We start from the raw sequence: 17,957 nt of genomic DNA on the forward strand, positions 1-17,957 counted from the left end.
CATGGGCTGGAATTTGAGCTGTGTGCTTCACTCCTAGCAATTTCCAGAAAGGATGGGAAACCTGGACCTTTTCCGTGGCGATCGGGGATGAGGCGGAGAGCTGTGGCTGGTAGCCAGCACTCCGCCCTTTCGTGTACGGTGCTGGAGGGTGCAAATGGCAGATAAACCTCAGCACAGTGGGCGCCTGACTGCGCACATCTGGGGGGGGGGAAGGGAGACTCGAGGAAAGAGGACGAGGGGTTTGCATGGCACACTCAGCTTGGGCCAGGTCAGCCATTCTTTATTGTCACCTAGGGAGGGGACCTGCCCTGGGAGGGGAGGGCTGAACCAGAGAGGCACTTATTTTTGGGAGGGATTCACCACCTTTCCCACAAAGAGGGGAGCCTTGGTGATTCTGTCATAGATGATGACGAGGAAGGGCCTGTTATACTCGACAGTTGGGGGGACCGACATGGGAATGGCTTCCAGAACTGTGGCACCAGAAGCTTCTGTCCCTCTCTCGTCGATGGTCAGCACAGCTTTGTGCAGGGCCTGGATGGGAGAGAGCACACCGCCTGTCCTGAGTGGACACAGGCTGCCTGTACCCACAAGGCCTGGGGGCAAGACCTGATGAGGACAGTGGAGCCCAGGGAGGTATTCCTGGGGCCTGTCTCCACCACCTGCAGGGGACACACAGTCCCGGATCTCCCTTGTCAGGGGCTTAGCCTGACTCCACCTGCTCACCCTCACTCTCCCTGACCCACATTCTCAACCTCCCTGGAAACACCCCACCACTGCAGGAGGCAGAATTACTTGCGCTTTCTGTCCTCCCTGCCATGTCTCTTGTTTCCAGGGTCCGATTTTAAGCCCCTGGGGACCAGGACTTTGATGGGGACCTTTACAGCATCTAGTCCACAACCCAGCACTCAGTTTGTAGCCAGTGTCACAATGTAGCTGGTTTCTGGTCACCTAATTCTCCTGAATAAACGGCATCTTTAGCCAAAATCACTCATTAACTCAGACTTGCTGACTAATCAGTAGCTCCTAGTGTCACAGGACGTGGGGCCAGAAGTCTGTGAAGCCACTGAGCCTAAGTCTGCCTTTGTAAACATGGGCCCATCGAGGCCCTGGCCAAAAGTGAGCAGAGGGCCAGTGACACATCCTCCGAGGATGACCCTAAAATGCCTGGGCACGTGAGGCCACCTCCTTCACTCAGTCTCCTGACCACACCCCAGTCTTGGTGAGTCCAGTGGCATTCTTCAGAGTCCTGATTCTGGAGGTGTGTTTGTGTCCCTTTGTCCCCTCACCCTGAGCTGCAGCCCCATCCATGCACATTCTGACCTACAGAAACCAGAGTCAAGCTCACCTTGGAGAGTGTCAGGGGCACTTCCTCACTGATCCCTGAGAGCTCAGCCCCGTTACTGAAGACCTTGGTGACACCCATTTGGCCCAGGATGGTTTTCAGATCATAGGTTCCAGAAATGGACAGTTTGGGCAAATACAAATCAGCAGACCTGTCAAAATGGTTAGAAAACAAAGGAATTTCACAACTTTGAAAGTGTTACCTTTTCTGGTCATTTTTTCCATTTAGCACCCTGTCTGTCTGCCCACAGGAGGATGGAGGTCAGTGTTGACTTACTGTATTTTAGGTCCTCTAGTCCTGTGTCAGAGAATGTTAGCATGGAGGTGGGTCCTCCTGTGCTGCAAAGCCTCTCAAATGCCACCTCCTCTGAGAAGCCCTCCAGGCAGATCCAGGGTGTCCTCTGGAAGCAGTGTCACACTGCCCTGTAGAGTTTGGTCACCCCAGACTGGGACTTTGGGGCTGGAATTCCAGGGGAACGGGGGGTGTGGTGTCAGGTGCTGCATGACATTTGCTCAGTGGATGATGAGTGACGCACGGGGCTGATTGCTCAGCTCTTGTTCTGTGTGGGGACAGAGTGTGGCCCTGGAATGTGTCAGATATGAGGGAACTGACAGCAGTCAGACTCCCCTGACCCTGGCTGGGTTCGGCCCCTCCTGGTCCTTCTTTCTCCACCTCTGTGGCGAGGAGCACTGGACTAGGGTTGGGTGGGTAGAGGTATTAATACTTCTCTTTTAATTTTAACTTCACAGTGTTCTGTATTTTTATATTCATTTATATGTATGTTTATTATATATTCTTTTAGATATTATGTATTTTATCCATTTATTTTAAATTTTGACTTATTGGTTTATATATGTTTATATTGCATCTGTCTATGTATATTTGTATAATATACATGATAAAATATTCATGAGGAGCAGGCATATGTGTGTACAGAGATATGTACTAAGTCGGGGTACATGCTTCAGTACCCCTTTGCCCCGGGGACCCAATGACACCACACTGATCTGGTGACGGAGATACAGGGACAGTCCCCACCCTGGGCCTTTGCTTTTCTGGCCAAGCAGATTCTCCCTCTGCCCAGCCATGGGTGTTCTCTTTCCACTCTGCAACTGCCACCTCTGCCGGGAAGCCCACTGCTTCCCTCTTGGTTCCCTCATGGTGTGTGTTGGTGCTGCCGTCCCTGCACCCGGTGCAAGCTCCAGGAAGGGGCAGTGTCCGTGTTGGGAAGTCGCCAAGGGCAGAAATTTTGCTTCCTGAGCTGTGGGCACTGTCCCTCCCACGGGGACGCTACCCGACTGGATGCTGGCCTCTGTGTGGATGCACAAGCTCACACACAGCTGCTTGGCCCACGGGATGTGGGTCCAGCTCACCCCCTGGTGTCCAGGCCTTATGTGACAAGCTGGCCTCTGGTTTGGGACATTACCTTAGGGATCTCTTTCCCAGGAAGTTGAGGAGGATCTCCGGGGTGAACGAGCACTGCATGTGCCTCATTTTCCCCTCATCGGGCAGGATGAAGAAGGCGGTGGCGTTGCCCACGTAGTCCATGAGCAGCACCCAGCTGGACATGTGGTCGCAGTAGTGCAGGTCAAACATGCCCAGGCGGTGCATCATGGGCACCTTGACGGTGGTGGCTGCATCCACATGGAAGTCCCTCTCCGTGGTCTGGTCCACTTCGAAGGGCTTCTCCCATTTGCCTGGAGAGGGGCGAGGGTGCATGTCAGCCAGGGGCAGGAAGGGGAGGCACCTGTGGTAGAATGAAGGAGCCCCGAGCCTCCTCCTGAGCCGGCCCTCCCTGAGCCTCAGCTGCCCCATCTGTGCAGTGGGGCTGACACGAACATCGGTCCATTGAAGGGACTTTTGGGAGGATGGTGCCCGGCTCGAGCGGGGCCCGGGTTGTCTGCATTACAGAGGCTGAGGGGTGCAGTCGGGCTGGCAGGGTGAGCAAGCAGCTTGACTTGCACTTCTTGCTTATCTGATTGAGGGTCGCCTGGAAGACTCTAAATGACAATTGTCGGCCTCAGTCATACTCAGCGCAACCTTGTGTGAGTGCCCCCCTCCCCCTGCCTGTGCATCAGTGGTTCTCACCATTCAGGGAAATCACTCTTGTTCTTACTCTAATGGCCTTTTCCTGGACCAACATGTGAAATGCGGAGGCCTGGGCATCTCCCCTCTGCTATACCGGGAGACTGTCACTATCCTGGCAAGTCAGAGTGGACAGCAGCCTTGGGGACCCCTGAGCCCAAGTTTCTGTTTGGGTGGGAGGTGGAGACTGGGGCTGGAGAGGGGACAGGGCCTGCCTAAAGTCCCACAGCAGAGCTGGGGCCCGACTGTGCTGACTCTGGCCTCTGCTCTCTCTATTGTGCTGTTCTGCCTCAGACCACAGAGCCAATGGTGTGCAGAAGGTAGCCCCCGACCTTGACCCTCAGCTCCCCTATGCCCATTTCCATTCCCATTGGACAGGCTATTTCCATTTCCGTGGACTGTTAAACAGCCTCAGAATGCCCTCTGAGACCCGCAGCTTTCTGACATCTTCATCAGTCAGAGGGAGGAAGGCAGGCTGAGAGTCAAGTTTAGCTGGGCACCTACTTTGTGAGCACATAGTCCCATGTTCTTTGCAACGTGCTTGCTCCTTACAGAAACCCGACCACAAGGGTGCTGTTCCAGATAGGAACCTCAAGGAGGTAAAATGACTTGCCAGCAGCCAAACAGCTAGTAAGTGGTAGAGGCAGGATTTGAACCCTGGCTTTTGACTCTAAAGCTGTCAGTCCTTTCACTACCCTAGAGTTGTTCAATGCATATAGTTCAAGAAACCCCATTTCCTTCATACACTCTGCTAAAGCTTGTGTTTCCGGCTCTCTGTCTGGGAGACATTGCATGACGGCCTCCCTCCCTGGAGGGGACTTATGGTGCCCACGAGCACGCGCAGAAAAGGCCCCGACAAGCTGTGCAGGGAAGATGCCACTTTGACCCTCTGACCCATCACCCCCAACCGCACTTGGCCTTGGAGAGTGTGTTAGTGGTCGTGTGAGGGAGCGAGTTGCCTGTGCAGAGATGCGTAGTCACAGGGCACCCTGCACTGCCCAGGGAAGTTTAGGGTTGAGTTTGGGAATAGTCTTGGGTTTCCATGGGGACAGGCTCAGGCTGGTCGTGCAACCTTACCTTTAAAGAAGATGTAGTTCACCAGGGCAAAAACGGTGTCTTCGTCAAGCTCCTGGACGAGATCCACAATTTTTCCTTGGGTTCCCTTCTCTACATAATCGTTGATTTGTTTCTTGGCTGCTTCGGAGTCCCGAAAGTTGACAGAGAAGGCTTCTGAGTGGTACAGTTTCTTGGCATCCTCTAAAAACTTACCCACTAGCTTCGCACTCTCATTGATGAACAAGCCATTGCCGGTGGTCAGCTGCAGCTGATTGTCTGGCTTGTTGAGGGTGTGGAGGAGATTCTGGAAGCCTTTGTGGATATCAGCCTCTGCTCTCTCAGTGAGGTTGAAATCTAGACCCTCTAGGATCTGGGTGTGAGTCTCACCCTTGGCCCCCAGCGAGAGCATGGCAAAGGCTGTAGCGACGCTCACTGGGGAGAAGAAGATGTTGGTTTCATTGCACAGTTGGACCTGACTGTAGAAGTTGATTGCAAAGTCAGCCAGGTTCGGGGCAATCTTGTGGCTGGCTGCCTCCTGATCATGCTGGGATGCACCTGTGTCCTGGACAGCATCTCCCTGGGGACCATCAGCCAGGGAGGCTGGGGCCAGGCAGCATAGGCCTGCCAGCAGGAGGAGGCCCCACGTGGTGGAGGATGGCATTGTCCTGCGAGAGAGAAGGGGCATCACACCCAAGTCAGGTGACACAATGAGCCCTCTGGCCGCTGAGTAACACCGCATAAAGCACCCAGTGTATGACACACCTGCTCTGTGCAGCATGTGCTGGGCGCTTTCCTACATCATCGTCACCCAAAGACTCCTAGAATCACACACCTGGATAGTCTGGCCCAGAGTCCACTTTCTCAATGGCAGCACTAACACCTGCAGTGACTCTGGGTGCTGGTGCCAAAGCTCCTACTTTATAGTAAGGGAAACTGAGGCCTGGGATGCATAATGTACATGCTGACGATTACCCAGAAGGCAGGCCAGGTCAGGCCCAGGGATGAGTGGATCTGGAACAGCCCTCGGGGGCTGCCATGGAGCTCTGTTATTTAATGAGCAGAGAGGCTGCTGCCCAGGGCGGGAAGGACCTTGAGCAAGGACACGTAGCCAGACACGACGGAGCTTTGAGGACACTCAGCTGAGTGGCTGTGCCCCTGGTCACTCACAGTGGGCCTCAGGCCCTGGTGGTCCTTCCTGAGCCAGAGTACCGCCCTCACATCGAGTCTGCGGTCTCGGCTGCATGAGTGGGCTGCGGTCCCTGCAGTCTGCTCCTCCTGGTCACCACCTGTGTCCCAGCTCTGGGCCCAGCAGGCGATGTGGGGTTAGACATGTTGTCCATGGAGGGTGATGGGGGTTTTTGTGAATCGGGGGTGGGGAGTGGCACTGAGAAAGCAACTTTTCTCTTCAGACAGACCTAGTTCCGGGTGCAAGTCATTCCGTGTCTCTGGCCCTCATTTTGCTCATACAGACCATGAGGTTGTTGGGAGGATTTAGTGAACAGGTCTAGATACCAAATCTTACCCAGGGGATCTAAGGAAGCAGCTGTCAGGGACAGGCTAATGGGGGCTGTGACAGGAGCCTTCTGAGGACTGGCAGGGAGGGGAGGCTCTGTGGAGTGTAGGCAGGAGGGAGTAGCGAGGCCTGTGGCTGAACCAGCAAGAGCAGACTGTACCTAGTGATGGGCAAAGTCACTGCCACCCACAGCAACACTAGCCCACCCTGCCCCAGAGCGCTCCCTTTCCTCCAGACAGGCCCAGCCTCGGGCCACCAGGCTGCAGCCCCCCAAGTACAACCTGCTCTTTTCGTAAATGGGAAAACTGAGGCCAGAGCAGAGGTGAATGTTTCCGCCTTGGCCTGTGGCCACATAGCTAGCCTTGAACCACATAGCTAAAATCATCATTTTAAGAATATACAAAGACACAGGAGTCCTTGAACTTGGAATATGAAAACCTGAAGGGAAAAATTTGGAAATAAATACTGGGTTTCCCTACCTCCCTGGACTTTTAAAAGTTTCTTCCCAATGAAACAACAAAGTGAAGCGTAACACTGGCCTCTCTCTCCACTTTTCTGGCGTTTACACTTGTGAGTGCCCCCAAACAGAGCAGACCACACATTACATAATAGGTGTTTATATTTTTCTCGAACTAGCCTGTGGTTTTAGAGCCGAAGACTGTGCTAAAATCAGTTCCGCGCGCTCTCTCTCCCTCTGGTTTCTCTTGACTTGCCCTCTGGGCTTTGGAGAGGTCCTTCAGGGCTGACGGAAATTCCCTATCGTAGCTGGACTCCCAGACCTGGAGGGATTTGGGCCTCGGTGGAGTGGGAACACTAAATGTGGCAAGGGGCCTCCGGGCCAGAGGTGGAGGCTTCTAGCCCTGACAGGACCCCTGCTGTCTACTTGGCCTTGGGCAAGCGTCTTCTTGTCCTGAGGCCTTGCTCTCCCCACCTGGTCAGTCCAGGTGGGGTGGCTTAAATGAGGTTCTTGCATGCTAGCAATGGATTCTTAATTAAAGGGGTATCTGGGTTTGAGGGAGCAACAGGTACTCCCCACGGGGATGGGTGGGGTGAGGTGCCCTCCCCCTCAGAGGGCAGCTGGGCTCTAAGAAGACGGTGAGGCTGGTGGGACTGTGGTGGGGGGTGGGCGCTTGTCACCCTAGCCCGTCTTCTTGTGAGGGGGCACACCACCTCACCCAGCTTCCTTCTTTTACAGGAAGGCGTGTGAGGCCAGAGAGGGTCCGGGCCTTGCCAAGGCCGCACGGCAACCCAGTGACAGAGCTGTAACAAGCCTTGGTTTTCCCAGCACTTGCACGTCAGACTGACACAGCCCTGCCCTCAGGTCTCAGACTCTGTGAGCGTCACACCTGGGCCCCGGAGGCACTGACGTTGGCCTTGAGCCTCCTATTGGCTTCGTTTTGCCTTCCAATCTGTTCCTTACAACTTCAGGGGTCTAAGACTTGTGCTCTCTCCTTGCCTTTCTATGAAAGGCAGCACCCCACACCCCCAAAGCCTGGTGCTGGGGAAGCCGCCCAGAGGTGAGAATGTAGCTGGTGCAGTACCCAGAGGCATATGGATTACGCTTCACAGCAAGAAGAAAGAAGATGGCGTGGTGACATTGCCAGGGCCCAGGGCAGGTGGGGGCAGGCTTTGCCAGGTAATGGAGAGAGAAGGGAGCCAGGCCTTGTGCCCAATCTCAGGAGCATAAAAGGAATGACTGAGAGTGACCCAGAGGGAGCCAGAGGGCAGGGCTGTGTCAATCTGATGTCCAAGTGCTGGGAAAACCAGGGCTTGTTACAGCTCTGTCACTGGGTTACCGTGCGGCCTTGGCAAGGCCCGGAACCTCTCTGGCCTCACACGCCTTCCTGTAAAAGAAGGAAGCTGGGTGAGGTGGTGTGCCCCCCCACAAGAAGACGGGCTAGGGTGACAAGCGCCCAGGAAGGGACTGCACCGTAAGGTCACAACCTGGCACTAAATAAGCCCAGGTGTGACCCAGCCCTGCATCTTCAGGGCACGTGGCCTTGGGCAAGTAACTTCACTTCTTTGAGCCTCAGCTTCCTGCCTGTAAAGTAGAGAAAAGAATCCCTTGCAAGGCAAAAGTGAGGAACAGGGTGGTTCCTCACTTCTAGGGGGGCAGGCCCCAGCCTGGGTAGAGGCTCCCCATAACTACACTCAGGCAGGGTCACGCTTGAGGACCGGCAGCCATCTTCCTGGCTAGTTGCCACATGGCCCAGGACCAGAGAAGGGGGCCCTGCTCAGTAACAAAGCACCTCTGAGCTTGGAAAATTTTAAATTCAATTCTCCAAGTATTAATTTGTTGCCTAGTAGCTGCCAAACCCTGTGCCCTGCAAACATCAGCGTCCCTGTCACCACCCTCACACTGAGTTGACAGTAGGCGTTTATGTGGCCCGCCTCATTCAGTCTCTCCAAGCTCACCCTTTGAGGTGGGAGTTATGGTTAGCTCCTTCTATGGATGGAGGATTGAGGCCTACGGAGATTAGGTAACTTACTTAAGCCATAGAGCTAGTTGCTTATGGAGCTGGGATTGAACCCTAGTCATTTTGGCTCCAGATCTTGGCGTTTAACTTTTCTCTGTGTATAAAGCTGAAGCCAGAGGCCTCAAAACAGGCAGCCTGGCCAAACGAAGAAGACAGCATCACTTTGTGGCTGAGATCAGAATGCCCAAGTTCCATTCCCTGCCCACTGTTGTGACCTTGGGCAAGTTACTTAACCTCTCTGAAGCTCGATTTTCTGGAAATGACAAGGGTTCACTGCCTCATAGAGCTATTGTGCAATTAGCTATGTACAAGGTGTCAAGATGTGCCCGGCACACAGTCAGCTGTCCGGAAGTGTCAGTTGTCATCGATGTTGTTGTGGGTCTTTCAGAGCACTATGTGGGAGTCTGGTAGCCTTGGCCTCGGTCACCTTTGTAGCCTCATCTCCAAAGTCCAAAGACAGAAAAATCATATCCTTCTAACACTCCAGAGATCAAGGCCACGGGGGGTGGTGTGAGAGGAAAGAGGACAAAGGTTATCTACACTTTGCTCAAGAGGACACAGAGGTTGAATAACTGTCCAGGGTCACCCAGCATCTGTGAGGCCATGAGGCCAGCCCAGGCTTCCCCTCCCCATCTGGTGCCTGAGGCCCAAGTGAGTTAATGTTGATGGTAAGAATGGTTTCAGGAGGGTGGGTTCTGGACCAAGGAAGGTGGGGTTTGTGTAATTTGGGGCAGATAATGAACTTCTCTGTCCTCAGTTTCCTCCTCTGTAAAATGGGAATAACCATGGTAACCACCTCAGGAGGTGGCTGTGAGGCTTAAATGCAGGACGGCGTGTAAGGGGCTTCGAAGCCGCCAGGCCAGAGTGAGGGCTTAGGAGCACAGCTTGAAGCGCCCGTGATGGGGTCCCTCCCAGTGTGTCCCATCTTGCACTGTGTGATAGGGCACCGAGGGGCCCATTCTGATACCTCTAGGCTGAGGTCTGGCACCGTTCTTTTCCGGGCATTTCTGCAGAGGTTAGAGGCCCAGTGAGTAGCTAGAAATCTGGGCTTCTAGTCTGGCCTGGCTTCCCCACCAGGACCCTACATTAGCCTGAGCTCCTCACTGTCCCTGTCTGGGCCCTAATTTTCTCATCTGAAGAAGGGGGAAAAGACACACACCCCAGGAGTAGGGGAGGTGAGGCCTACAGGCACCAGCAGACAGAAAGGACCCCGGAGCTGAGCCAACAGAAGCGTGCTCGCCCCTGGGCCCCAGGACACCAGGGCCAGATGCCCACTTCCCCTTCCGTTTCCAGAGAGTACTCAGGAGGCCCTGGGCAGCTGAGGGAGCAGGAAAGAACCTCTGGGATGTTGTTACTATGACAACAGGAGGTCTACCCCTACCTGCTCCATCTTCCCTGCACCCCACCCCCAGGGCTTCCTAGGCAGCGCAGGACCCAGAGGCTCCTCTGGAGGCTCCCCCCAGTGAAAGGCATACTTACAGTTTGGTGTCCCAGGTCCAGCTGATGACCACGGCTAAGGAGACGGGGCCCTGTCCTCCACTGTTTTAAGCAGTAGACTCAGAGGGGCTGAGTCTCAGATGGGGAGGCTGCTGGTGAATATTAACCAAGGTCAACTCAATTACCGGAAGAGCAAACAGGGACTAAGTCCATCTGCTGGACACTGAGTCACCCGCCCACGCTGGCTGCCTGCGTTGTGCCCGGGGGGCGCACAGGCCTCGGCTTCACAGACCAAAGGGAGTCCCTGCACCTAAACCACAGTGTCCTGCGTCCAGGGTGGGGTGGCATGACTCAGGCTTTGGGACAGCACCACTTTCCTGGCGCTCCATCCCTGCTGGGGAGTGCTCGGCGGCTGCTTTATTGGTTGCAAGAGCTGCCATTGACTGAGCTGCCTCAAAACACCTGCTGCAGAAGACACACTGCTGCCCTGGGGTGGGGATGCAGTGGGTTCTGTGTCTATTTAGCAGACAGGGCAACCGAGGCCCAGAGCAGAGAGGCTGCTCATTCAAAATCACAAAGCCAGCCTCGGATGCAAAAACTCTCTCAACTTCCTGGGGAGAAAGTGGGGTGTGACCCATGGGGACACAGTCACTGTAGTCTGACATGTGTGGCCATGGGCACTGGTCAGGGGTCAGAGAGTCAGTCGAGACAGAAGAGCTGTGCCATCTTTGGCACAGGGCCTCACCTCTCTGAACCAGGAGGTGTTTCCATCAGCACCGTGGGGGTTTGGAAGTCCCACTCCCCAGCGTGGCGGACAGGACATGCATGACCTACATAAAGAGCCTGGCTGAAGCGGGCTCTTCACTCTGGGCTGCACGGCCCTGTGTTCGACCCTGCCCTCCAGGCCTCTCTGACCCGAGGAGGCTCAGCGGCTGGGCAGCCTCAGGCCTGTTTCTGTTGCTATGGGGTGTGGCTGCCTGCAGACTGCTGGAGTAGTTCCTGGGGATGGGGTCTGTCCTGGGGTGGTCGCAGGCCCTCAGGACACATGTGGGGCCGGGGTGAGGGTGCAGGGCTGAGACCAGTAGGGCCCCACGTGACTGTGGCCCCATGAAGAGCCTATGGCAGACCGCATCACACTGTCTGCGGCACCCCGCGCCTGCTTGGCACACGTATCATTCACGGATGCCTGTTGCGTGAGCGGACCAGTGCATTTTTGTCCCTCCTGTCATCCCCCAGTCACAGCTGTGGAACTTGGTGAGGCGAGTGGCTCACAGGTCCCTCCAGCACACAGGCTCAGACCAGGGGACACAGCTGCCCTCTTCATTGCCTGTGAGGTCTCAAGAAGCTCCAACGTCCCTGTGACTCAGTCCCCCATTTGTAAAGGGGGGGTCACGGCAGTACCTACTTGTGGGACTGCTGAGAGGGTTAGGTGCAGCAGCTCATGGGGCAGGAGCTCAACGCCCAGGGCTGCTGTGCGGAAACAGCCCTCAGGATGTTGCCCGCCACCACGCCTCATCCCTGCCCTCGGGCCCCCTGGTAGTACTCCAGGTGGGTGAGGGGGCGTTCCAGAAGCTTCCCTCCAGGCCTCTCTCATGCAGTACTGTCAGTAACCCCATAAGGGGAGTATGCACCCCCACCCCTCACCCTGTGCAGAGTGCAGCTGAGTCCAAAGAGGGAGGACTCCCCTTCCCCACACCCTCCCGACTCCCTAGTTCCACAGTCTGGCTTCAGGGCCCCGACTCCCCTGCAGCTTGCTGAGTGGGCAACTCGCCCCAGGGCCCTGGGTCCACTGGCAGCCTAGAGAGCCAGGCTGTGGCTGAGGTGAGCCCGCCCTCCATACCTCCTGGGCATTTCTTCCCCTCCCTGCGTCTTGGCTTCTCCAACTGTACAATGGAGCCCCAAGCCCAGCTACCCTTCCCAACTCTCGCACTGAACGGACAGTGGCAAACACCCTACCATCCAGGCAATGGCCTCTCAGTCCTCTCAGCCCAGTAGCTTGGGATTGGTACCGCCCCCTCTACCTCCAATTCCTGGTGCTCTGTTGGCAGCCATACCTCCTGCTGTGGTCGGACCCCCCACCCCCTCTTCTTCTTTCTCCCCCTCCTCCTCTGGGGCTCTCGGCCACTGAGGGACACGGCACACAGGCCGCGTGCTCCCTGAGTGCAGCGCCCAGTCTCTGCCCACCCGGGAGGAAGGAGCTCTGCTGGCCGGTGGAGGCCCTGGGTTCAGGAGGGGCAGGGAACTGGGGCAGGAAGTTGCCTTGCACAAAGTCGCAGTTAGCCAGGCGAGCATCAGGGGACCCTTCCCAGCTCAGGCAGTCCTGCATGTCACCTGCTATTCCTGCCGTGTCTGGCCTGTATGACCCAGGACAAGTCACTCAGTTCTGAAGCCTCTGTAAGAGGGACAGTGGCACCCGGCTCAGAGGATTAATGGAGGTGACACATCTCACCCTATAGCCTCTTGGCAGGTTTCCAGGGCCAGCTGCAGAAGGAAGAGGACAGAGCCAGTTGCGACATGCCCAACGGGGACATTTCATGGAGACTCTGAAGGGTCTGTGTGTGTCCCTGACCCTGGCTGGGTGCAGGAGGGGTGCACAGCAGCACAGGGAAGCTGGGGCGGCGGAGGAGGAGAGGAGCACGGGCCGGACCAGGGGGGACGTGAGGGCTCAGGGCTGCGGCCCTGTCCCTTCAGAGCTGAGGGCTCCATGCTCAGTCCTTCCTTGTCCCCAACCTCACCCTCCCCTAGGATTTCATGCTGCAGAGAGGTCCCTTGGACACACGTCCTGGGAAGAAGGGGTGGGATGGGCTGGGAAAACGAGCAGGGACAGAGTCCCAGGGGCCCTTCTTAAAGGCACTGTGTCCCAAGAACCACAAGCCATGGTGGGGAAGCCTTGCTCACTTGGGTACTTCCACAATTGTCGATTGCAGTGTGTGGGCTCATTCCCTTGCGTCATAGTAAGGTCTCATGGGCTGGCTGCAAATAAGGGGCATCTGGGGAGACTATGCCCCTCCACAAGCCCTGTCTAGAGGGGGGAATGGGGCGGAGAGGCATGGGGTCTGCAGCAGGAAGGGAGGGAGGGGCGAGGTGTGCAAGGGGCCCTGGGCCAAGCAGATCAAGGACCGAAGGCCCAGACTGGTCGGAAGAGCAGTGGTGACTTCAGGGGTGCTGAACCAATGGGCAGAGTGCCCCGGGGAGTGGGAGACGCAGCCTGCACTGACTGTCCCATGCACACACACAGACACACCCCCACTCTTGGATCCCCCCTCCCGCCCTCCTATGGGATCCCCCATCTGGGCACCCGCCTCCTTTGGGGCCAGTATGGGTCAGGCATGGGCTTGGGAGCTAAGCGTCTGAGTGGAGCCCTCACCTCCACCACTGTCCTTCTGTGAGATCTTTGCTACTTCACCTCTCTGCGCCTCGCTGTCCTCACCTGTGAGACAGGAGTTAAGAACAGCCACTGCTACCAGGCTGTCAGATGATGATGCTGTGAGAAGATGACGTGTGAGACTCGGGGCCCTCCCAGATGGACCCTAAGTTGATGTCAAACACCATGTGACCTTTGGACAGGTCCTGGGCCTGGAGAGCCTTTCAGATGCATCATAAGGGGCTGGGCAGGAGGAGGATTTGGGGGGGCAGCACTCTGTCCAGGGACAGAGAGCTCATTTTGCTTCTTGAAGGTACAAGGCCAGTTCAGTGGGCACCTTCTGCGCACCTGTGAGATGCAGAGGGCCACGTGGGTCGTGGGGTGGTTGGGGCCAGGCCGACCTGGATCCAGCGCAGGGCTTCATGCCACCTCTCTGAGCCTCAGCTTCCTCACTGGTACAGTGGGGATAATGTGAGTCCCTTTCCAAATGAGTTGGTGGGAGGCTTAAACAAGCAGATCCTGGTGAAGGTTTCACAGCAGCCTGCGCTGTTAGCGTGACTGACACCCCTCCTCGTAACTCCTTTAAGTTAGTGGGTCAGTTGGACGTCCTCGGTTCCTCTCCCAGGAGAGGAGCTGAGTTCTCACTGTTGCTTTGGCTCGTCCTGGCCTCTTGTGTATCTACCACCTTGCAACACCCTAGTGGGCCCTTTCCTTCCTCCTTCCTCTGGGGCCGCTTCCTGTGTGTGAGTCTCGCTTTTTCTGGAGCTAAGTGGCTACTTCACAGCTTCTCGTTTTCAATCCTCATCCTTACTCAGACAGGAAAAAGAAGGCAAATCTACGCATCCTAAGTGACAATCTGCCTAACAGAAGAAATAGCGCACTTATCTCTAGCATCATGCCCCTACTTGTTAAAATTTTAAAGAAAAATTAGTGGTTTTTATTAAAAAATTAACCTTTTCTACATTTTAACTTCACCCGTTTGAACTCATGGGCTAGTACAGCCACCGTGGACACTGGGCTTTTAGGAGACTTGCCCTGTTTAACTGGTTTGGTCAGGGTGTCACATTTTGGCCAACAGGGGCTCCTGTAAGTTTCTCTTTTTTCCCTTCAGCAGTCCTTGCGAGCATTTCACAAAGCCACCCTTCCTTTTCTCTTGCCCCAAGACACCCTGTCAGAGACCCTGCGGGTGGGGGTGGGGCAGGGCGTGGGAGGTCCCCCAGGACTCTGGCACTCTTGTTTTTCAGAAGTTCCTTTCCAAGCCCTGCGTGGGTGGCTCGAATAACGGACAGCAACAGGCTCTCCAGTCTTGCCCAACTCGGACCTGGGGCTGAAATGGCTCGCTTCACCTTGTCATCTTTCCTGTTGACTGGAAGCATTTCTGTTTGCTTGGTTTTAACGAGTCTCTCTCTGCTTTCATTTTGCAATCTGAACCCCCAGCCGGCCGAGCCCTATGGCCTCTCGCCACCCGCGCCGCGGCTGCTGTTCCCTGAGCACATTCTCCGTGCCAGGTTATGTTTTGATGCCGTGCTGTGGGTGCCGTGAATATGCCCTCAGGACAGGAGGAAACTGAGGCACAGAGAGTAACCGTGGTGCCTGTGTTTGTGTGGCCAGCAAGCCAAGAATGGTTTCTACACTTAAGTGGTTGAGGAAAAAATAAAGGGGAGCATGGTATTTGGTGACTCAACAGCACACTTGGAATTTGGGGTACAGTGCCCACATGTGAAGTTTGGCTGGGTTACTGCCACGCCCACTTGTTGACTGTCCCTGGCCCCTTTGTGTGACGGTGGCAGGGTGCGGTAGATGGGACAGAAGCCCTGTGGCCTGCAAAGCTGGGAAGACTCGAGTGCTGGCCTTCCCGGAGTGACACTGCCAATTCCTGCCTGAGTGTTTTCTGCCACACCTTTGCCTCCCCGCCTGCCAGCTTCTGGGCAGCCTCCCTCTCCCAGTCTTCCCACAGCCCGGCCCTGCCGGCCAGGTGTCTCTCCTGCTGGCCCACACTACGTGGGGCCCACCCTTCAGGGCACACCACAGGCGCTGACCGCCGTTCCGAGCGTTCTGGGGACATTCCATCTTTCCATCCTCGCAATACGCCTATGAGGTGGCTTCTTTTGTCACCCCCAATTTACAGATGAGGAAACTGAGGCTCCCAGAAGGCAAGGAATCAGCCCCAGGTCACAGAGCTGGTGCTGGCGGAAGGGAGGTCGCGCCAGGCTTTTCACCAACGGGGTGCTCACGGGAGGCTGGATGAACTGTGTTGAAATGGAGGAAATAGAGCAGCATTTGAATGAAAGTGGAGCATTTCCTTAATCAGATGGTTAAAGTGTTTGCCAGCGGGTGAAAACCTTTAGAATGCTAACCATTTGCAGGGGGTTCATGAGCCATCCTGTGAGGCCGTCCCTCACAGCCAGGACCTCCCACGTAGCCTGGGCTCCCACCAGCATCCAGGCCGCTTCTGCCGTCTGCCTCCTCAGTCTGCCTGTGAGAAGAGGGGCTTGTTCACGGGACAAGGACAGAGCGAGGGCCAAGCTGGGATGCTGAAATGCCACCTATGGAGGGAACTCTGCCACTCCCCTTCTCCCCTGCTTCCCTTCTCTCTTTGGCTCAGGGTGTTGAGTGCAGGGACCTCTCTCCTGGGCTGCACTGCCCAGGAGCTGACCCCACCTCCTCCCCTCCCCAGCCAACCCCACAGCATCACCCCAGCAAGAGCGGCCCATTCTCTGCTTGGCCACTGCGCGCAGGGCCCTGTGGGCACCAACTCCCCTCCTCCCAGCACCTCTGCAGGGGAAGTCCTATCACACCCACTTCGCAGGCCAGGCTCCCAGGGAGCGAACAGGATGGCCCTGTTCCTATGAAACCTGTCCTGCACCTCCTGTCTGTCCGCTGCTACCACCTGGGTGCGATCGCCTTATCGGCTCCCCGGCCTGCAGTTCCTGTGGGTTTACTTCTACGGAGATGTTCATCACATGCGGCAGAACTCTAAACCTCGATGCACAGCTCAATTCATTTTCACATTTGTGTGCGTCCATGTGACGACCGCCCTGATCGAGACCAGAGGACAAATCTGTCAGTCCAGTCTCCCAACCTCCCTGGGGGGCAATTTGCCTTCAGACTTCTGTCTCCCTAGATTAGTCTCACTCCTTTTTGGAAGGGCGTGTCGAGGAGAGAATACACTGTGTACTTTTTGTGTGGGGCTTCTTTGGTTCCACACCACGTTTTCCAAATCCACTGAAGTCATTGCCGGCATCAGCTTCTTGCTCCCGGTTCCTGCTGAGTGCGGTCCCACTGGGCCAGCGCACTACAGCCGGCTTACCTGCTGAGAGGCGCCCTGGCTGCCTCTGGCTCTGGTCGTTAGGAATACAGCTTCCTTGAACATCCACTAGGAGTCTGTGTGATCACGCTCTCCTCTCTTGGGGTGGGGCGGCTCATTCTGAGCAGCCTCTGCTAACCAAGTGAGCTGCTGCTCTCTCCTGTCCCTCCGCCCGCCCAGTGTGGATGAGGCCCCTGGCCCCGGAGTGGAGAAGCCCTTCAAATCGCAGATGTGCCTGTCAGCGTTGCTGAGCCTGGAGCCGGGCTTTGCCCACTTTGTGGATGGATGGACATGATACTCCTAACACCACGGGCTCCAGGGAGGACCACAGGAGACCCGGTGAGGGAAGGTGTGGCTCAGAAAATATTCCCTTTTCCTTTCTGCCTCAGGCTGTGTGACTGTTGATTTATCAGCAGGCAAATGGAATTAAGTAATTCAGTGAAATGGCTGGGAACAAAAAACCAAAATTCCTGCAGGAATTTAGTGGGAAGTTAGTGATTTCCATTCTACCTAAACAGGTTGAGGCCGGGTGTGGGTGGGGGGCTGGTATTTGAGCTTCACCCATGTGCCCTCCCTCCTCCGCACCCACCCCCACCCTCTCCTTGGCCCCCGAAGCCTTGGGCAAACAAGGCAAACAAGTAAACAGCTAGTTCAACACCACCTTCTGGGAAGAACAGGAGGGTGTTTTCTGGACAGCAGGTCCTCTCCCCCACCCTCTGGCCTCGGCAGGGCTCAGGGGGAAGCAGGTCGGAAAGGCTCTGTGAGCAACTGGCTCAGGCCCTGGTGGTTGTGGGATAGCAATAGAGAAATGCCCTCCTCCCTTCCCTCCCGCAGGCTGGGGGGTGGGGGGCCATTTAGGGGCTTGACGGCAAAGATGTTACACACATACTCAGTCGCTCATAGAGAGACTTAGCACCCCTACACGGGACTCTGAGATTCCCCGTTCTTGTATGGAAATCTCTGCAACAATGGTGGTCCTGACACCCCCCTAGGCAGTGTGGACTTTGGCAAGAACACGGGACTGGGGCCAGTGGGAGCAGCACCGTTCCCTGTGGACGAGTGACTCAACCCCTCGTGGCTCACTGTCAAGGGCACTCAGTACGTGTCTGTTCCCCTCTTTCCCGCTTCTCTCATGGTGTTTTGGTTTAGCCTACACACGAAGAAGGAAAAGAACAAACCTGTTCATGACACACTATATAGGGCAATAGCTAGAAAGCAGAGCATATGCCTAGAAGGTTCTGGAAGGAAAGAAACCAGGGATTACCAGCTGGAGAGACTTTTACTTCTGTCTGGTCTGTGTGTTTATGTTTTCTCAACAAGAATGGCAGTGTCTATGGAAAAGCCCATCTTTCATTCCTTTTACTGTTGCAGCCAAA

The 17,957-nt window shown here is 55.8% G+C and overlaps 1 protein-coding gene across 1 annotated transcript; it reads right to left on the reverse strand.

Moving 5' to 3' along the window:
• Positions 1–240: 240 nt before the first annotated feature.
• LOC112311466 (alpha-1-antitrypsin) lies at positions 241–10,078 on the reverse strand. The gene is made up of 5 exons (XM_024567826.3): positions 9,953–10,078; positions 4,505–5,148; positions 2,769–3,039; positions 1,346–1,493; positions 241–531 (listed from the first exon to the last, which is right to left on the reverse strand). The coding sequence occupies exons 2-5, from the start codon at positions 5,142–5,144 to the stop codon at positions 340–342; spliced, it is 1,251 nt and encodes a 416-aa protein (XP_024423594.2). The 5' UTR covers positions 5,145–5,148; positions 9,953–10,078; the 3' UTR covers positions 241–339.
• Positions 10,079–17,957: the final 7,879 nt, after the last annotated feature.

Source organism: Desmodus rotundus, chromosome 7 (assembly GCF_022682495.2).
Source record: "Desmodus rotundus isolate HL8 chromosome 7, HLdesRot8A.1, whole genome shotgun sequence".
Classification (NCBI taxonomy): domain Eukaryota; kingdom Metazoa; phylum Chordata; class Mammalia; order Chiroptera; family Phyllostomidae; genus Desmodus; species Desmodus rotundus.